The following is a 22,033-nucleotide window of genomic DNA, read 5'->3' as shown; positions in this document are numbered from 1 at the left end:
GCTACCCCTAAAGTTGATACTCTCGCGGGCTGCTAGCTAACTAGGTTCCGAAACTTCTTTTTGTAAGGGAGTGCGAAAGGTTCGGGGTTGTTTTTTTCCAATTTTCGAAACTTACGTCGTATCACCCTGTTCACTCAGAGGCAGGGTTCATTTCGAGGACCGTTGTTCATTCTCCTTACGAGAATCTCTTCTCCGCTGAAATCGAATAGTAAGCCGATCAACTCGTTTCAAGCGTCGCGGAGCATTGGCTACTTCGATCACGCGGACGACGGTAATATTCGATCGTGTCATCGATCGACGAAGAAGAGATGGTCAGAGGCGTGGGCAGGGATGGGAATTCGGATCGAAGGTCCGACTGCAATTGGGACGGTCGTAGGAGGAAGAAGGAAAGCAATTAACGACTCCGATAGCCGTCCATTGTTCGACGGTGGAAAAGCTCTCGTTACGAGGCAACTTCTCGTTACGGCTGCCATTAGATTGCAAAAACAAGGGAAGAATGGTAGCCGATGCAACACGTAAAGATCAAGCGTGAACGGAAACAATGCCAACTCTGGCCGGGGCGGTCCATTCAGAGGCGGTATTAACCTTTATGCTTGCATACTTTCTTCGAAATGAGACACCGTTTTCCGGCACCGCGGAGCTTTTCTACCCGGTTCCTCGAGATCCTCGAGATAAACCCGACGGTGGAAGGTGTCTGAGGTTACCGTGTAATTGTTCGTGGTTCCGGTGTTATCGCGTGTTCGACTACTTTTCTCAAAATGGAGACGGTTACGTAACAACCAATTTTCAGAAAAGACTCTATCTCCGCCGTCGCGTTGGCCACGTTCGCGACGTTTCGGTTTCCCCCCAAAAATTGCCAAGAAGAATCGAGGAGGAGGCGGCCTATCAGGAAGTTTGCCCAAGACGTTAAACTTAGAAATCATCTATTTACCGAACTCTAAGCAGCAGCCGGGCGCAAACATATCGACGATCAAAGCGGAAATGAAATTATCGGCGGCTAGGGGCTGGGAATGGGAACGGGGGTAACGCGAGACGAGATCCCACGGTTAATGACGGCGTCTGGAGCAATTAAGCGGCTCTCCGATTCTAATCATAGAGTTGTACGCGTCCTTTGGCCACAAGGACACCATCGACGTATACGGAGACCACCATACATATCTGATCCCTGTGGAAAAGGGTCGGCCGACAGGGGTTGCGATAGAGAGGAGAAGGAGGAGGAGGCTTGGCGGAGGGTTGATGGACAGTGTTTGCCAAGGGTGTGGCGGCTCGACAATTAGGGTGCGCCCGGGCAAACACTCGTTCTCTGTCAGCGTCGGCTCTTGGCATGGTGTGTCATCTTCTTGAACGGGAGAGGGGTAATCGCGAGGTTACGCGTACCTCGCGAGTACGGTGGTACGCGGTGGCGTCCTCTCCCCTTTCTTCTAGTAGCCTCATTATTTTCCATCCGTCCCTCTGTCGAACGGGGCCATAACGAAGCGTTTTCTTCCGCAGACCCTTTTTATTCGCGGCGAGCCCCCGTTAGAGCCACCTGGATCTTTACGAGCCCCCGCTGTTCGCTATTCAAGGGAGCGTGGCTCCATTCTCTGTCCGACCGATCGCGCGCAGGGGTTCGTCGGATGATTTAGCTGCGGTTCATCGCCGCTTTTTCGCGCGGCTGAGGAGATTTTAATGCGTCGTGGCCGCGCCGTGAATCAAACCTCTCTCTCGGGAAACAAAGGCGAACGCGATGGATCGCGCTGGTGATCGCAACCGCGCCAAGACCGAGGAGCAAACGCGAGATTGCTCCTGAAGGGTTGAAACCGTTGGGATTACGAATGAATTTGATAGGCACGAAGCTGGTCGAGAACGTTTAACGAGGCAATAAACCAAAGGGAGAATTGTGAGATCCCATTTACTACCCCTTAGAGACACTAGGGAAAAAAGTCTAAACGCGCGAACGGTCCTCTCAAGGACTATCTGCGGAGGATTATGGTGGAACTGTCATGCAAAGATTCCTGGGCGGAACGTTTGATTGAACGAGATACAAATGACCCTGCGTGGCGCGAGGCTTATCATTCGGTCTGCCTTTGCGGGACCGCCACGATCAGGCTTTTACGAGGCAATAAAAGTAAAAGCTTTGGCGTACACTCGTAAAAGCCCTGCGTGTACGAGCGTACGCGTTATCGTCGCCTGCTTCTAGCCTCTACGAAACAATTTTCTGTCCGTTGCTCGTCTCTTTCCGATCCAGAGGGAAGATATCCATCGCTGAGAAGGGGCAATAATAACGGGGAACACGATGGGAATGACTCTCTCAGCGCGAACGTTTCGCATTCTATCCGCAAAGTGCAATCACCTCCGTCAATCAGCGGAATCCGATTATCCGTGATTAGACTGGGGAGTAGTTACGTTCCCGCGACCTGATTCGCTACCGAGGATTCAAATGATCGCGAGATAATTGTCGGTCCGGGGAGAACACTCGAGAAATGCGATAAAGGGTTGCAGGGTATACAGTGTCGTAAAAGAGAAGTTCTGATTCGCGACGGCAACTTCACCGCAAACTTCATTTTCGGTTGCAAAATATTGCGCAATTCGCGTTCCACCGTGCGCCCTCTTGCCGTCGAATGTTCGCCAGGTTCCTTCGCGTTCTTCTAATCTATTTAATGCAACGCGTAGAGACTCACCTTGACCTTATCGTCGATTTTTCTTTGCGTCGTTTGGGGCGGCAGCGGCGGCGCCTCGGGGTCGAAGGTCACGCGTTGACCGACGCTCCGCAGAAAACCGCCCCCGACGCTCGAGTTCCAGCCCCTGTTCGCGTTGCTGTCCATCCTCAGAGAAGAGTTCGCGGAATCCTCGTCTGGAGCACCGATTTCTTCGCCGGCACCGTTTTCACCAGGGGATCTCCCGCCCCTGGCGTCATGCTCCTCATCTTTGTGCGCACTTTCTGAAACAGACGCGCGGTAATTAATTCACTTCTCGAACGACACCGTCGTGAGACGTCCCTCGAACGCCTTAAAAATAACGATTTGTCAGCGGTGACGTTTTCCAGTACGATCTGACATCGTCGCCCCTTTCGGTTTTCCGTTTCAAGGATTTACCGGTGACAATGACAAGTGTATTATCCTAAACCTCTTCGGCCCTCCCGCGAGCATACATTTTTCCTCGACAACGACGATAAAATCGACACTGGCATCCCTTTTAGACGCGATTGCTTCCCGGTAAACAGAGCGCGCGTCCGATTCGAGCGTTCTTACACCCGATATTAAATCGCGCGGCGGCACCACCCCCGGCCACCCTCGACTTTCATTATGTCGCGTAGCTCGCGATACCGGCGGGAAGGTAAATAAACCGAGAACGGAAAAATGACGCGGTAGCAGTGTGCGACGTGCGTGGCAACGACGCGGCTGACGAAACAGAATACATCCTATTGGTAATCGAAACGGATGATGGATCGCGGTATACACTCACCCTTATTGGTACCGCGCAAACAGTAGACGCGTACCATCGAACGGCTGCAGCTCTTCGCGACGTAATTTTCGGGGGCTTTCGCGTTCTCCGCCCGAGGACGTCGATTGCGACGCAAAATCCTCCGGGATCGATGAATCGACCTCGCTCGACTTCAATGGGCGGCCCTCCTCAATGGAACAAAGTTCTTAAGAAAATAATGCCCGCCGTTCAACCGTCGAGCAGATGCCTCGTGGGAGGCGATCGAAAAATCGTCAACTGTTTCCGGCTGCGTTTAAACAAACGCATTGTCCCTGGTACCGAACGAATACCGTTGTTTCGTTCTATACGGATCGATCGACGCTCGGCAGCGCGACGACTTTTCCCCTTCGATACCGCGCTATCGTTTCTAACCGATCTTCTAATCCTTCCAGTCCATTTATCCCCGATTGTCGGCCCGTATGCGCTTCGGTGAAAGGCGGATAAGAGTATCGTCCGTTCATCTATTTCTTGGTAAACCGTTTGGCAAACCGCTTGGTAAACCCTCCGTTCTTCTCTGGTTTAAAAATTGTAGTGGCAATCGAACGACCACCTGGCCACCATCGCCTTTTAAATCTTTCATCTTTCCTGAACACTTGAGCGCGCGCCGGAGAACTAGAAGATGACGCCACGGCTCGAATCGTCGAGGAGCAGAGGTGGTCGAGAGTGATCGAAACAATACCTTCTAGGGGCTATTAATCTTGAGCGTAAATACGTGGGTATCACGAGAGCGGTTCCATCGTTAGTTTATCGAACGTCGCGACGTTGCGGTGGGGTTGCGCAACGAGATCGTTAGAAACCGAGGATTTACATAAGCCAAGGTGTGTGCGTGCACCGTATTTCACGTGAATGGGCCTCGAGGCGATGGCCACGCGTGCGTTGCGTAATGAATCGGAATCAAGGAACAACGACCCGCCTCGAAGAACGGAGGGAAAAGAAAATTCCACCCCAAGTGTTCCATGGTTCGCGACTCCACGGTATACCCGTGGCATCTCGTTAAGCTGTTTATTGCAGCGTGCCATCGAGAATGCGCCCCGTAGTTTTTCACGATACGTAATACCTCGAATAATTTCATATTTCGTTACCTCCAGAGGTAATTAAAAGAGAAGTGGGGTGAGCGTCGAGAGGATAAAATATCCAGCGGCGCACGGAAGAATGGGATATCTTCTCCCATAGCGAGGCGTTACAGGAGAACCATTTATATTCTGATTCGCTGACTACGTAAACGGAAATAAAATCATCTCATGAATACGTGTATGCATCGATCGCGAAAAGGTGGAGCTGCTCCTGAAAAATGAGTATCGACAGATTAATCGCAGAAATCGGAAACCCGCGAGGTCGCACCGTTTCCGTTCGCCAGCGAGTTACACTTTCCAGACCTTTAATCACTCGACGCGTTTGTGTACGTTCCGCGAAGGCAAGGCAGGCTCCTTAAATAGCCAGGAGTTTCGGGTAGTTTCTTAACATCGCGTACAAAGCACGCTTCGAGCATCGGTGCCTGGCATCGTCCATGCTTGGTCGGTTCAAACGGAAACTTCGAGGAAACGACGACTCTTTAAACGCGTTCGAAACGCGAAAGCGTTTAACTTGGCGTAACGAAGCCCGAAGGTATGTACGCGAGCGGCGAAAGCAAACGGTCGGTTCGTTTGATGGTTGTTTCCTACCGATCTCCGTGATCGGTATCGTACATCGGCTTTGTTCATTTTTTGCACTCGGAATGAGGGGGACGGGGGAATATGAAAGCGTGGAATACACTGGGGAGGCAAATACCCTCTAACCGTTGGTACTTCGACCTCGCGCGGGTCGTTGAGCTCGCCGCGAATCGCGTGTTCCCACCTAGATCGATAAATCTGTGCATGTGTGCGAACGTGCACGGTGGACGTAATGGATAGGCGACTTTCGACGAATACCCTCGTCGCCCGTGTGTAGTCTGGCGTCTACGCGCGCGTCGAATCAAAAATAAGCGGCAGCATGCCGATACTCCCGGCTTGGTGGTAAGAATAACAAGAATTTTCGGCGGACGAATCGACTGGTTATTTCTGTAAACGATGATCGATAGCCGACGCGTCGATTACGCGGGCCAACGTTTCCGATCGTACGCGGGAAGAGGTATCCGACGATAGCCACGTTAAATGAGCCAGGGAGATGGTATGTTACGTACGAGCGCTGATTTTTCCTCGGCTGCACGGAGGTCCCAGAGGCGGTAGCACCGGTACTTCCGGTACCCTCTGGTAATTCTTCCGGTCACGGAATCTTCTTTCTACGCGGGGCAAGTGGATGGTTCAGCAGAGAAGGAATTTCACCGAGGTAATCTTACTTTGTGTTTTTTTAACTGGAGATCCGACGATTCTTCGACAATTTTATTAATCCTCGCGTTCCCTTTACCCTCGACGATTCAACATCGACGATGCGACAATCGCTTTGGAATTACATTTAGAAACAGACTCGAGAGGAATCGCTGGTAACGCAGCAAGGCTAATTAGACCGTTCCAATTTGCGCAGGAGGAGATCGTAATTGAAAACGATGCAGGATTCGACTGCTCGATATTAGTGGCGAACGTGTTACGCGAGCTCCAGGTTGCGTTGCTAAGTGGCTAATGGGCGGCGCGTCGTCAAAGTTTCGAAATCTGCCACTTAATCGGCGATCAGAAGCAGGACGGAACTGCAGGTTCGCCTATGCGGCAGCCTACTACGTGTTCCCGCACCTGTTGCATATCCCGTGCCTCCACGGCAAAGCGTTTCACAGAATCCACCCTCGTGCGAGCGCGGGTTAACGTTGAGTCTCGAAACGTCGCGGAGATTCGTCGAGACTCGAACGACTCGAGTGGCTCGAAGGAATTTACAGAAGCCATAGAGAGGGTATAGCTGCAAGGAATCGTATTCCATTTTATTAGACGCGTTATGTATATCGCGCAGGATTTCAACGAGCGGGGAATCGAGAAAATAACTAGCTCGCGAATCAGACTAAGACCCGAGCGAATTATGCAATAATTCTTGGTAAATGGCGTGGCGCCGGACTCCGAACGATCGCGCGTACATTCGTTCGTGCGCGAATTTCGCCTGTAATTACCCGATCGTGTGCGTGCGTGGGCCGCATAGAGAAAACGAGAGGCGCGAGTGCACGCGAACGAACCACGCTCGTCACGAATACACAGCCGCACGATCGGCCGAACCCGTAAGAGGGCCGTCGCCTAATTATCCGCCGCTAATAGCTGCCAATTTCGCGCGTCCGCGTTGCTTCGGTGCGTGATCGAGAATTACCGCCCGTGAAATGCGCAAAATGGCGACGCGATTGTCAGGATCTACTTGGCTTGGCTGCACCTCGATAATGGCGCATCAGTGTTCGGAAGATTCGATCGATCGCTAAACTATCAGCGAGAAAAAAAAAAAAAACTGTAAGAGGATTCCGCTTCGATTACGCCCGGTATCCGTGAAAGTGATAACGATTAAATAATACGGAAGCCAATGGAAACTAAGCTACCGTATCGAGCGTAATTGGTTGTCGGTTGCAGTACCAATTGTGTCGCGTAATGCGGATCTTTTTCATCGCCAATGCGCACGGATCGTAAAAGATTGAAATTGTACGGGGCAGTGAAACGTATGAATCAAGCTTCGAATGCCCGTAAATCCGTGAAGAACGGTGCTCGGCTGCCAGCGAAGGAAACGAGCGGAGCCTCTTTCTCGAGACCTTTCGCGGTTCGCGATGTTCAAGCACGCGTAAACGTCTGCTGCATCCACCGGTTTACTCGCCGCGGATCTGACAACAGAATAACAGTTTCGCCTGCAAAGGCAGTCGACGAAACGGCGAGCGGTGTAGTTAACATCTTCCGTCTCGTTTTACGGCCCCCTTAAAACGAAACCAGCGCTGCGAACGTTTCTATCGTAAACCTGAAGGCGTTCCCGTAAATCAGCGCGCATCCGTCAAACGGGACGCGTTCCACGAGTCAAAGTCATCATCGTGCAACCGGGCCAGTCAACGTGACGAGCGTGCACCGTTCGATGGTTCAAAGAACGTCGTAGGTGGAGGATAAACGAAGCCGCGAGATTTATCGAGCCGTCGTTTTTCTGTTTATCGAAACGCTTCCAAAGTGCGCGGTTTCGACGAAGCATCGATGGGTCCCTTCGAAGGGTAAACGAGTTTGAGGGAAGTATTCGAAGGGAAATCGAGTAGACGTCGAGGTATTCGAAGATGGTGTTGACTTTGCGCAACCAGGACGTTCGCTTTCGATCTTCCGCGACGAAACTCGCGGAGACGGACGAATGGAATCACGGTATATAATAAGTTTCTCGATAAAACGCGAGCTTTGAATCGCTCCCCTTTGAAACTCGGCTAATCGGGACTCGTCGCACGAATTGGCTTAAAGAACGGCTAAGAACTAGCTAATTACCGGATTAGTGGCTCCGGGAGGGTTGAAACGGCGCCTCCTCAATTGAATTACCAACGCCGCCGTTGGTCCCCGCGTTTATGCAACTTTCTCGCTCGAACTCCTGCCTCGGGTAGGACGGTTCGGATTAATCCGTGAGAAAAATCGTTTGTAGAATGCAACGCCCTCGAACGAAAACTACGTGACACGCAGCGCGGCAAAGGGACGGTCGTTTTATTATCGCCGCGGTGGAAAAGGGGGGCGTTTAATTTCCCTGAAATCTGCATGGAAATGAAATTCCCCGAAGACGGAAGCCCGCACGCGCGTTTAAATATTCGGGATTTCTCTTTTTTTTCGCCTCTCTTTTTCACCCGCTCGTGGGAAAATATAAGGGCCGCCCTCGCGTCAGGAAAAATTAACGCGAATCATCGCTCGGCTCCAGGGCATTTTCGCGTTCCGTTCTCGTACGTACGAAGCGCGTGTGCAAGTGCGCCGGATTATTTGAATACGAACCGCCGTTGACCGATTACGTTTCGCGGACGTGCAAAAGCGGATGGCACGCGGTCCTGGAGGATCCAGGGCCCGCGAAAGGACTGAAAATTATGGGCATTGTACGGAAAAATTCTGGCTGGAATGGCTGGCCTGCGAGCGATCCTTCGAACATTCGGACTTTTCCCAGGAAAATTGTAACAATTTAAGACTTGGCGGTGTCGCATTCATTTTGTGTAATGGCACGGAGTTTCGTGCGATGGGACGTTTCGCGGTGTTTCGCGAAGACTTTAAAAACGTCATTTATTTGAATGTCTCCAGGTTCCAGAGATTTTTTCCGTGCACCCTGACATATAAATCATGGATTCGCGAATGGAGTTCGCATAGTGTAATAATCAAGACATATAGGTGATAAATGGTACACGGTGTTCCGAGTGGCTATGTTTCATTCTTTCTCGCATCAGCGACACTCGCGTTGTCATGAACAGGGGGATAGTTAAATTTACGCGACGCATTCGGGCTCGTCAGTAGTCAATAAACGTCCGTCCAGGATTGAAATTCCGTCAGCCGCGAACCTCTGGGACGCTGTACTTTCCGTTCCTTTTTTCTTCGCTGCCCTCGTTTCCAGCATCTGTCCCGAGTCACTAAAATACGTTAGTCGGAATCTTTTTCCCCTTTTCCCCTTTTTATTTCAGGTCCCTCGTGTGAATTCGCTTGCACAATCGTTCCCGTCTCAAAATTACATTTCTCTTTCATTCCCCTGGAACGAGTTCGTTATTATTATCGCCTCGATTCATTGGGCATTTTCACGAATTACGCTTTATCCCTGTAAGCATTTTTAATGAGAGCGGTTGGCTCCCTTGGCAACGAGCAATTTTACGAGGCAAACCCGTGCAAATCCAGCGTTACAATAAGAATCAACGGGGTGGGAGTTAAAAAAACGCGAAACAGTTGTGGCGACGTGGTTCATTTGTCACGGAAAAAATCGATAACTCGCGAACACATCAGCGTGCAATTTAATTATCGTTGGCATGAACACGGAACGGTGTTTGCTCCGATGTATCGCGCGTTTAAAAGCGCGAAACAAACTCGTTGAAGAAAAGAATTTGTTCGGGGAAGAGACGGTTTAAATATTGCTAGCGTCAAATGATCGGCAAATGTATCGGCAGGATAAAAGAAACAAACGCGGAAGGCGAGCGGAATCGATACGGAAAACCGCGAGCAATGCAATTTTTTCCAGATAATAAGCCGGCCCCACTCGAACGGCTAACGTATCGGGAACGAATTTATTTTTTGTCCTCGATCTCCAATTAACCGGAACTAAATTCCTGCGCGCTCGTTCACAGCCCGTTTATCTCGCGTGCCCGCGATATCGTTCGCGACAGCGGAGACGCGCGTTCGATCAACATCCGGCGGCTGTTGGTGCCGGCATTGTAGAAAATCACCCCGTCGAAATTCCGCGCGTTGAAAAGCACGCGAGCGTGAAAGTTCAGGAGCTGTTCGTCAGTCGGAATATCCATTGTGTCACCGGGCAAAAATGGCCAAGTTGTCGCGAGAGGAGGAGCCCAGCGAAATTCCGCCGCCGCTCGAGGAAATGCTCCCGATTCGTGTCCCTTTTATGCTAAACATGCTTCTCCCTCGGTCAAACCGCCTCGTTTTGACGTTTGTTTGAAATCGGCCAACCAGTCTAGACTTTCGTCGAAAGCCGGACCCGGTTCTTCGCAACGCGTGGCGCGAAAAAAAAAATTTGATGCTCCTCTGCGAATTTATTATTGTATACATTCTCTTCCTCTCATATTTCTCGGATCCCCACTGGTATCTGGAAACAGATTCTCGTTCCCACGCAACGACGGGATTCTTCAGCGATCAAGGGATCGCAAATTTTATTCCAATCGCGTCGTTCGGAATGCCGTAGTTTTCGTCTCTTTTTTTTCTGCTCCCTTTCCGTTGTTTTTATTCAACCCTGCCGGGGAATAAACTCGAAGCCACGTTCGAAAGTTAATCTAACGTCGTTACGGGTCCAGCGTACGCTTCCGCCTCTCTTTTTACTAATGGACGAATACGTTGCCTTTTTTTCCCACCGCTGTCCAGAAATAACTGGCCGACAGAAACGGGACAGCGGTCCAATCGAGCGACCGGGAAAGAGAACGTTCGATCGAGCCGCACGGTCGAATTTAAAATTTCCACCGCGCGTCAAATACTAACGCCGCCTGAAACACCACCGCGAAACGCGTGGATCAGATTTGAAATGGGCCAGCGGAAGACGCGGCAGGCGTAATACTTTATCCGTCCTTTTTCCTCTGGATCTCGTCTCCCGGTTCTCTTTTATTCTTTCTGTGACACGTCGAGGTACGCTTTTTCGGACACCTTGTACCGTGGATAAATTACAGCTCGCCCCTAATAACTCTCGCGAGACAAAGCCCTGCGCGTCGTTCCTCTTTTTACCTATCCCTCTACTTTTTGCCCCCGCGTCAGTTCATCGACCTACCCGGTGCGACACACGCGCGAATCCATTACGCAGCTCGACGCGCGTTAGTCCCATGGCGAATTACGATTTACCAGTAGGAAAAGCCACGAGAGTACGGAGGAGCATCCTTTCCATTGAGACCAGGTTTTTCGGCGAACGAACTCGCCCTCCCCGATAACAACGACGCTGGCGAACAAAAACTAGCGCGACGGCAAAAAAATCCTGCAGCTCGGTGCGCGCGTACCAACAATTTCGCCTGTCTGTTTGCTTATTTATTCTGTGTGATCGAGGAAGAAAAAACAGAACGGGTCCTGCCGCGCGCATCCTCCTGCCTGGCTGTATGAATTATAGAACGGCGAAGTGCGTACGTCGTGCTTGCCAATTTTGCCTGTAAACTTATTCTGTAACGTTTGCCGTGTGCGTCACCCCTTGAAATTCAATCAACCGACTCTCCCGGTCAATATCGACGCTCTCCGGGTTTTTGTAAATATCGCGTACCCCGACGGAGCGGTAACACGCGGGGTGAGAATGAAAACAGAACGGCTGCTCCGTTCCCGTTTCAGTAGAATTCATTTCGTATCCGAGGGCTGAAGTTCGGTAGCCGCGAAGCCGCCTCCGGAAGGATTATTCCGAATCTACGAACGGTTTGTCCTCGATTATTTCGCGAGGCACCCAAGTTTACCGCGGCCTCGACGGGAGGCGGAGGAGGAACGCGACGAGGGTTTGGGGAATCCACGACCGAAGTTTCCCCGTCCGTAGCGTAATAATCCCCGCGTGGATGACCTTGTCCTCTCGAATATCGCCGTATCGTCCCCGAATAACTGCCACGGGAGAGTTCACGGGAGTGCATTCGTTTCGCGTAATGCAGCCCCACGCGGTCTCCGGTTCTACGGCGGGGCATTTGCATAGAAATTCGTTTCGATAACTGAAGATTTAAATGGCCGCCAGGAGAAATACGCGGCGCGCACGCGTCGGTTGTAAAGTCTAATATTACTTTTCGGTTCCAAGTTTTATGCAACCAGGCTTAAAGGAGATATATTTTCCATAACGAAAATAAACGGAATCCCCGGAGTCGATCGAACGGTTACGAGCGATCCGGAGCGCGTGCAATGGATGGCGCAGTCGAAAGGGGAGAAATTCGGCTAAGAAGAGGAGGATCCAACGGCTGCGAGTATCGTCGTGAAGAACACTGGTCAATAAAAGGACGGAACTGGTCGAGGGTAGGGCTCCACCGAGTTTAATTCGAAACGTTAAAAGCTTCCTTCTCGAGATCATACACGTAACAGAAGCCTGGCCATCGAGTTCAAACCTTTCGAGACCGTCCCAATATTGGCCAGTGCGATAGTGGTCCTTTCACTTTCTGAAAGCTTTCACCGGCTCGTAAGATGATCCTATCCGAGTAGAAACGGATCGATCATTAAGAACCCCTCATCCCTCGAAGACAAATGACGCGCTCCTTCCCCTAAAACCATACGAGTTTATCAGTTCGCGCGCGTATTCCACACAATCGCGCGTGCTAATTAAGCATTCCTTTGAGAGTGCCCGCAGCCGTGTTATTTCATGCATAAGTCACGTGATCTGCGCGGTGCTTTGAGACCCGTGATCCTTTGTGAAACGCAAAGGACCTGAAACTGCGGACCGAGGAGTACCAACCGCGTTTTTCGTAACTCGCCAGTCTGTGTATTTAGAGCGGTTAATTAGCGATCGTTTAAACGAAGCTAGGAATCGAAGCTGCGACGCTGACAGAAGGAAGACAGACTCGTGGAGTTTAAGTTGGCGTAATTGTGCCACCGCTACTGTCAGCCGCGACGCGGCTGATTATCGACGCCCGATACTACTTAGTCGTGCAAGAATCTCCCCGCACTCGTCTCTGCAGAAGTTGCTGTACGTTTAAGTTCCGCATCGATCGGGTCGTAAAGCAATGGGATCGTGAACGTGGAATTGTACTCGACCGCGGCAAGACCTCGTTATTATTTCGAGGACCACTTCGTTCCGTGCCTTTGGAAGCAACTCGCTAAGAATTCCCGTGTTCTCCTTCAAAATTCGTTCCACCGGTGTCAAGTTCGCAGCGAATCCGTCTAAATTTCCCGGAACAATCCATCGATGCTCGAGCATCGTGCGCGAGCACGAACTTCGCTGATAGGTAATTAGAGGAAAGATCGATCTGGGATACCCTCGACGAGGCTGTAACGTTTTCGCGTCGTCGACGACCAATTAAGGTGTTTTAAACGCGAGAAGAGATAGATGGACAGAGAGAAAGAGAGAGCTCCTCGTCACCTGGTTGCGATGAAAATCGTTCTACCGTGGAAACTGTATCGACGATACCGCCATGCGATCGCAGTTCGAACGCGACGGACGAGTCCTCGGATCCGAGGTGGGAAGAAGTGACTCCGACGAAACGGAAATAATCCCTGGGAGCACGATTCCAAAAGTATTTCTCGCTAAGGACGCCGCCCGTTAAATTTCAGTGGCATGTACGATCGCTCCAGCTTCGACGAGCTTTACGGCCCTTACCCGCTTCGAACCGTTCTTTATTTATTCGTTCCTTCCCCTTGCGCTCGAGTACGAAAGGAAAGGTTGGATCGGAAAGGAGGAAGGTCTCTTTGGAAAGAAAAAAAAAAAAAGTAGAAGAGGACGACGATTTATACTTCTCGAACAGGGAATGTTCGGATGGTTAGGTACAGGCCTGAAATACGAGCAGGACCAGCTGGCTCCATTATATTTCGGAAACTTCGCCAATTTCTGCCCCGTCTCGAACCCCGTAGATGATAGCTTAATCCTCGTCCATCCGGCAATCGATATAAACCCGCGAAATCAAGGAATCCAAACTTCCTATCTACTGGGTGCTCCGCGAGACCGCGATCCACTTCCAAGGCAACTATCGATCGAGCTTATTACGGTGCATCGTGAAACAAGAATTTCGTTCGACCGCCTTCCCCCGGAACGAGCTCTCGCCTCGAGATTAATCGAATCCCTTTTAACTTAATTGGCGGATCTTTCGCGCGAAACAATTTGCGCCAAGATAAATGAGCGGTTCATCGACCCTGGAAGTTGATGTTGATTGGACAAGTTATCGCGTTGCCACGGATTACTAGCCGCGGCAATTTCACGGGGCATCGAGCCTCCGCCACCGCTGGTGGGGGTCGTTTTAGAATCGTAAACGGTCGATAACAGTCGACGGAGATAGCCGGGAAACGGGGACGCCGCGGAAAAGTAATTTTTTCGCGTTCATCCAGCTGCCAGCGGCAGGGACCAAGCGAGACCAAGATGGCGGTGGCTGTTGCCTCTCAGGTGGGATCGCGAGAGCGACGCAACCGTGTCGCGGCTGAAGCCATTTCCTCGGCCAATGATGATTCACATCCGGGGCTATAAATTTCACGCGCGGCGGCGATTCGACCAGAATCCGTTTTATCAGGACGACTTGCCAAGGTCGGGAAGACCGTGCAACTCGCCTCCCCGTCGAAAGCGGGGATCGGCTCGGGCGTATATCATCCTTTTCGCTCAACGGTGTGTCGCGAAGCGCATGCAGATATTCGCCCGAGATGGGAAATAAGAAAGAACGGCGGAGGGAATCCTATCGAGCAGAAATTTCTCGTTTCTGCCCGGTTCACGGACCGATTGTCTGAAACGGTTCAAAGTTTCGCGTCGTCAGAGAGAAAAATGCTCGTCCCCCGCACGTGACTCTGGGCGAAGAGGGGTATAGTCGTTTACGAGGCGTACGACGATCACCGCCGAGATAATTAAATTAGACATTGCAACGGTGTCGTTGTGGTATAATAAAAATTCCTTCCGACCTCTTCCTCTGCTTTCCCCCTTTGCCACGTAAAGTAGCTACGATGACCTACTTTCCTCGACAGCAGACTAATTTCTTTCGGGTATCGAGGCCCGTGCGGTTAGGAAGTACAGGCGTGATTCGACACCCGCGTGACGTAAGCCTAATTGCAAGGGAGGTGAGCCTAATTGCACTATTTCGTATCCCCTTAACTAAAGACGATCAACTGATTGACCCAGATTTCGGCTGGTATTACCATAGCCGACCTCATCTTGTCGAGTGTTACAGTCCCACCCTCTAATGGTCGAGTCCTAGGTTCGAGTTAACGACGAACCATCCGCCGACAATCCACCTTTGTTGGATTCTCCGTGGTTCTGCTAGCCACGTAATAATGTCGCAAGTTAACCCTTCAAAGCGCAGGCTACGAATGTTTACGAGATCCGGGGGATTTAAAATTCACCGAACAGTAGAGAAACGTCTGGCTGATCAAAGGATTAATCTTAATACGGGATTCATTAGGCAAATTGATAGGTACAGTTTGGTCGGTAGTTCGCGTTCCACAACGTGTGTTACGTTTCCATGGGTCGCCATAAATTCCCAGACAGGAAACGAGTAAGACATGACTCGAGGAAACCGCTTATCATCCCGGCTGACATGTCGAGCCGCGTACACCTTTGGGATAAACGCGAGGGGCCAGACGTGAGGAAAGACTCGGGATGTGCCTACGCTAATTGGATTAGCGCACGCTTGGGGGACGTGGTGTACTGTTTGTCAAGGGATAGCATTCTGGTAAACGTTAACATACTTTTGCCTGCGACATTCGTGTGTGTCGCGCGTGTAAGTTCTGCTTGCCTGGTTTAAGGGAAAATATAAATGTACGAGCTTAATCCGTCCATTTCTCCTCGTACCACGTGTAACAGGGCGGAAAAATCACTGTCGGATACGTTCGCAAAGAAAGCCTTCGATCATCAACGCCCTTCGTAATCTCCTGCGATATACGGCGAGAGACTAACCGGATTCCTTGGTTCATGAATACCCTTTATGTAGCTGGTATTTCGCGGACAATATCCGCCTGGAAGGCAATCAATGAATCGCGCATTAAGCGTGAATAGGCTATATATGGAGGAATTTCGGTATCGCTTATCATCGAGACGATTGATACGAGGGCACACCTGAAGCGCACTCGCACATATCCATCGTCCACCAACACGATATCGCAGCCAGTGACCCAGGAAATGTGTCCTCGCATCGATTAGTCCCTTGCATCCTGTCACACCGCAATTCCCATCCTTCCGACTGTCCAGTTATGCGAATTCTCCAGTCCGCAGGACTTCTCCTTCTCTATCCCTCTCTCTCTCTCTCCCTCTCTCTTTGTCACTCTGAGGCGTTAGTAAACAAATGAACATCGGCGGAAATGTATACGGCATCGAAGCGTTAGCATTGGCGACGACGTCCGTGTGGTGGTGCGCGGAGATGTGCCTTGGCGGAAAGCCAATGCCGTGAAACGGCCTTTGTAACCCACCCCGTCGACGCGCAAAAGGTATTCATCAAGCTTAACACAGTGGGCGTCATTCCGTCTGACCCCAGTCATCTCTGGAGCAGATATACACTCTCCGTTTTTAAATTCCTACTACCTTTTTCCGTGGAGAAAACATGGCCAGGAAAACCTAATCGATTCGAACGGACAACATTCTTGCCGAGAGTTCACGTGTACATTGTCTCTGCCCTTTGTTGCGCGATGGCTTCTTTCGAGAAATTGGAAGGACGCGACGGTTAAACTTTGGTCCCTTCTGGCCGCTTCTCGACTCTGTCTGACTTCGCGTGATCTACTTCTGCTGTCCCTTTTTCCTGTCCTGTTTCTCTTCGGCGCACCTACTTTTGCGCGGTTCCCTTTATTTAGCCTTCATTTGAAAGCAGAGCTCGTAGTCGAGAGAACAGCAACGCGCGTAACGAAGTAAACGAATTTTGGGGAATTCAATAACTTCCTTTCGTCCCGCGATCACGTCGCCCACGTTTGACGCAACACAGTTCGCTACCACTTGACCGCTTCTCACTGGTCTCGACCCTCGAGTTTCTCGTGTTACACGATCGTTCGATTAATCGTCGTTTGCGTATCGGTATTGTTCGACAATTAACGGTTTGATGCTCAATTTCCAAGTGGCGCATCATCGATATTCATCTCGCGCGGGGCTATCAAATGGAAGCCCGTCACGCGGATTACGTAGACGGAATAATGGCAAATAATGGCCGCATACTTTCCCGAGGATGCTGGTCGCGTATCAATATCGATCGTTCAATGAAATCGCCACTGCTAATTACAATGCTGCTTACAATTAGGGAAATGTCCGCAAAGAGCGAGGGGTACACCTGCACGCAACATGTGCTTGCTCAGCGTTTTACCGAATGCCAATTTTAACGCTGCCAACAGAGAATTCGCCGACTGATCTGCATGACAAAGGGGGCAAGTTAAACAAGACTGCGCTACGTTAAAAGATTTAATGAGCTCGAACGCAAATTATCATAAATGGAATCGATGGTAAACCAATTCGATTGCGAGCGAGCTCGCGTTATAATCGTAATGTCGTAAACGTAGACGCATTAAAATGAATGACGCGAAACGGGATCTGTCCCTCGTCCCTTTCTCGCGACTGTCGTTGTTCACTCTGTCGAGCGAAATTCTCTTCCCAATCGAACCAATAATCCTTCGACGTAACTTGGACGACGAAGTTGAATATTTAATGAAATCTGGCCGATGTTCGGGAACTGCCCGAAGCGGCCGCGGTGTTTGCAAATTTCAAGCTAACCTGGATTTTTAAACGCGTCCACGATTCCCGCGGCTGCTGTATTTTCGTCGTTCGGAATAAACTTTTCTAATTAAATGCAGCGGAACGCGGCCTCGATAATAGGACAGTCGGTTATTATCGCGTTAACTTCGCTAATTCGCGCTCGTCCCGATTTGCGTTTCAACTCTTTGAGCGGTCAACCGTTCGACCCCTCTTCCTGCGTTATACGCTGCATACTTATTCCGTTAAAGCGTGCACCAAGCTGAATAATATATCACTTCCGATGCAAAGTACATTCATTGTGTACCAAGTCGGGATTTTTCAGCTGACAACTATCTAGAAACAATTCAACTTTCGTAGAGAAACGAGACGTCTTTCGATCGCTGCTAAAACGGTAAATTAAATGAAATTTAGTGCCCGGACCGTGGCGCTAGGTTCCTGTAGCTTAGCTAATTCCCAACGCTCTACGTCGACAGTAGACGGCATTCCTGAAACATAATTCCCTCGGGAGGTACCGTGCGAGCCCGCATATTTCACCTGTCTCGAGTACAGGTTGACTAATCGTTGTTATTTCCCATTTGGCGCCGCGCGCGCTGCGAAATCGTTCGACATCGAGAGAAGACATCCCTGCTTTTCCAAACAGGAACACCCGTTTATTAGTTCGCTAATTTGCGAGCGTGTCGCGTCGCGGGTGGCGACGAAGCGTGCGTGACACTGTTAGAAAATTTTGAAAGCTGGTTCAGGTCGTAGACATTTATCGGAGTTATTCGCTAATTGCTCGCGCGGCAGAGAGCTGACCGCTCGGAGATTATGCAGCGACAAGAACTTTTGTCTTCCTTCGGTAAAAAAAGAGATGACTGGGAAACCAGGCGACGGAAATGCCTCTCTGAAACTCGAGCCTCCTTTGTGCGAAGGAAAAAGCAGCGACGATGATTCGATGAATCGATTCGCGAGACGCTTCCTCGCCGCTGGCAGGCGCCATTAGCGTAATTAATTTATTCGTTCGTTCGAGAGGATCGATCGGAATCTTTCGCGTAGGTAAAACCAAACAGTTCGTCGCAGTGTCTCGCTGAATTAACGCCTGACACTCGCCGGGAAATTTCTTTAAACTTTGTAGAGATAATTACGTTCAACCTGTGTCCGTGTATTTAAAGAAGTCGCGGAGTGGAGGAGTGTAAAATTTCGCTGGGAAAAACTGCAAATTAAAACGCGAACTCTGAGAAGTTTTCCGCTGAAGCAGTCTCGGGTTTCAGGCAGCTAGCGCGCGATCGCGTACCGGTATATCAGGAGGACCGGGTCAAAGATACGCCGGAGTGCCTTCTAAGCGACTCGTCGCTAACGAAGGTCTGCAGAGTGGCGCTTCTAATTAGATTCGCACGGCCGCGTCTCGCTCGCGCCTTCAGATTTCACGGGGATTTCTCTCGATAGGACGTTAAACGGATCCGTTTACGATCGATCGAGCCACTTTCGAACTTCCAAACGAATCAATTCGCGTTCGCGCAACTGTGCAGATCGCGTATGCCACCGTGCGTGAGACAACGCGACATTCGCGTGATTGTAATTAGGTTGAAAGGCGGATTTAGTCGCTCGAGCGGGAGTGTTTTTCGATCTGAGGCTAAAAATCTGCACGCTCTGCCTCGTGTAATAGAGACGACTGCGTTGGAGAACGCGAGAACGGAATCGTACGGAATGAAAGTTGGAGAACGCGTAATTCATCGGATGCGTGGTTTTTCACGGAACGCGAGCTGCTTCGCGTGCAATTAAAACCTTGGGATCATTCCGCGGGATAACAGATGAACGTGGCCAGGGTGTCCCACGCAAGCTGTTATCGTTAATTAGGATTAATTGAGCGGGAATGCCATTACCTAGCTCGCAAGATGATAATCACTTGGCTATTAACTAATAAGCCTATGGGCAGGTTTGCAGCTGTTGTGCGACTTATGATCACCAATCTCGTTACCGACTGGATAGCGAACTACCAGATGATCCATTCGCAACGTTTTATAGGGCCACGATATTGGATCGTACTAATGGATCCACTGGCTCGATGGGGAAATGGAGCTCCATGAAGAACGTTCCCCGGTAAAACTTTAGAAAATCAGTACGCGTGATGATAATGGATCGTTCGTAACCCGAGTTCGAAGCAGGCGATACGGTAATCGACGGCTGTGAAACCGTGGCGAACTTTTTCTAATTGATCGCGCGTAACCGTAATTTTCTCCTGCCGCGCGTATTCCGATAGAAAAGTTTCCTCGTGATCGAGGGATCGTATCGCGCGAAACTCGACACCGAAACGAAATCGGTTCAAAGTTACCCTCCCTGGGTAACGTAAAAGGCGGATCCTTCGAAAACAACGTCGCTGCCAAGCGGGGATCTCCGTGCGTGGCGAACGTATAAACAAGCAGAGCAGCCCAGGGACGAAAGTTGCGCGAGGGCTTTTCCATAAATCCGTATCTCGGCCATCGGTGTCCCCTATCCTGTCACGGAATTAAGCTTCCCCCAGCGCAACGCTCCGAGTGGACGTCCCCTCGATCCTGTATATTTTCCGGAGACTACCAGGTTCAACACCCTTGACCGTCCGCCTGGCGTTGCGCTAACCACCCCTCGGTGACCCGAGTCTCCGAGGAAGCGCCACGGTATTGGCTACTAAGAGGCAAATGCAATTCCCAGGGAATCAACTGGATTATGGCTACTACTTTTTCTTTTTTTTCTTCTCTCCACCGTTACATTTCAGCTTCCGTCGTTCCGCCTGGGCGAAATTGAATCACCGTTCCAAGTTTCGACCGTGGACTTTCCTTCCGTATTTCGTCGTGCTTAGCGTCATCAAGGTATTTCAGTCTTGTCGAGTGACTTGGTCCACTTATAACTCAATTTCCGGTTTTCTTTATCGACGATCCTCGAGTACCACGGCCCCTACGTATTTATATACAGTCTATTTCCAGAGAAGATTCACCGATTCTATCTAACAGAGATAATGCAATTTCGCCAGATTGTTTATGATCGAGCACAGGCGGAATATTTAAATAATTTTCACCATATACGTGGCCCCGCGCGACTTTCGGCGGAATTTATGGCGACGTTACGGTCGGCCGGGTTCGTGCGAGCACGGAACAACCGAGGCGAAAATAGCGGGGGCGTGGCGAGGATAAACGGATGTCGTTTCATGAATCGCGTGAACAAACAATTAAAACGTTGTCTCGTTCGCGTAAAGTGATTTGCATCCTCTAGTAAGTAACGTTTAATAATAGACAGGCTAGCGGTCGGTCCGTTTACGAAGAAAACGCGGGATTATTTTCGCTGACGAGGAGCCAGGGGATCGGGGCTGAAATATTTTCAGCCGCGCATTCTTCGGTGCTCGCGACTGCGAGACAATGCACGCTGGTTACGTATGGTTACAATTACCTGAGACACATATAAATGGAGAGAGTTTAGACGTTGATGGAACAAGTCGCCTCTTGTGTAACGTTCAGGAACTTCCGTAAACTCTACGAATTGCCATGCGAAAATATTAATTTTTCAGCGTTGAGAATTTATAGAGCACCGTGGACCATGAATCTTAGCAGAGTAGCGTTCCGTGACTTATTAATCTCGCGCTATTATGAAATTAACGTCGAAAATGCTAGCGACGCGGTACAATCGTGTCCTGTTACCAGGCGTTCGTCGCGCGGAGCTCTAGTTAGTCGCATCGTTGCGTCGATTCAAGGGGTGTCACGGTGTCGCCGCGAGTAAATAGAAGGGGATGTTCGAAACGTACTGATGGCGGTCGTCAGCTCAACGTGTACTGCATAAGTAGGGGAATTCGCGATGTAATACGGTCGGATACCGTCTGGTAAACTTTCCCATTGTTTTACGTGGCTGGAACCAGAGCTCGATAACATCACCGCGATGTTCACGATGAAAGGGACTGGTGTTTCTCCACGCTCGCGGAGGATTTACCACCGCGTTCTAACAATAAGCGAATGAATGTGCCAGCGCGATAACGCGAAAGGAAATTGCACCGGTGCATCGGCTGAAAATTCGAAGGCTGCGTGACCCGAGGCAATGACCTGGCTTCCGTAGATAAGGGAAGAATTTCGCGGGTTCCTTTCGGTTGGCACGTTGCGTTTGAATAGCCGGCCGCCATTAATCATCCCTCGCGCGCACCGTTTACGTCCCGTCGAAGTCGAAGTCGATCGAGAGATTGCCCGTGAGAAACGAACGAAGGAAATTGAGTTCGCGAAACGGCGCCGGTCGAAATGCACCGAGAATAATTTTCGGCCGCATTTCGTGTCGACAGGTAATTTTCGAGGGACAAAGACGACCCCAGACACGGGTGGTCTTCGGCGCTGCGGAGAACCGGAAGCAGGAAGCCGCGTGCCGCGATTTTTGCCCGGGCGCCTCGGCCAGTAAAGAAATTTATGCGAGTTCGACCGACACGAACGACCGGGGGAACGTCCATAGAACGTGTTTTCAAGCTTCTTCCACTATAAAACGTTCCCTCGATGTCGCGGCTCCTCGCGCTAGTGGGCGTTCCCCAAATGCATCGCGCGATTTTACCAGGGATCGCTCAGGGTCTACGAACCAACGGAAAAATCGATGCAACGCGGGCACCAAACACGCGACGCGAAAGGAAGCTCGTAAGGGAAGTACCGTGTATGGTGTTATCGGGAAACGTGAGTTAACCCCTTGGTGCCGCGCTACGTGCACCCCTCGCGGACCA

At 50.5% G+C, this 22,033-nt stretch overlaps 1 protein-coding gene across 9 annotated transcripts in view; it reads right to left on the bottom strand.

The window, feature by feature from the left end:
- Positions 1–22,033, bottom strand: part of Trpgamma (Transient receptor potential cation channel gamma) — a 61,900-nt gene that overhangs the window by 13,319 nt on the left and 26,548 nt on the right. For all 9 annotated transcript variants that reach the window (XM_076904030.1, XM_076904031.1, XM_076904029.1 and 6 more), the window contains one exon: positions 2,661–2,920. In XM_076904030.1, coding sequence (XP_076760145.1) covers positions 2,661–2,804 — 144 coding nt within the window. In that variant the 5' untranslated portion in view covers positions 2,805–2,920. The remainder of the gene's footprint in view (positions 1–2,660; positions 2,921–22,033) is intronic.

Source organism: Xylocopa sonorina, chromosome 11 (genome assembly GCF_050948175.1).
Source record: "Xylocopa sonorina isolate GNS202 chromosome 11, iyXylSono1_principal, whole genome shotgun sequence".
Lineage (NCBI taxonomy): Eukaryota > Metazoa > Arthropoda > Insecta > Hymenoptera > Apidae > Xylocopa > Xylocopa sonorina.
This window is presented reverse-complemented; position numbering and strand designations above follow the sequence as displayed.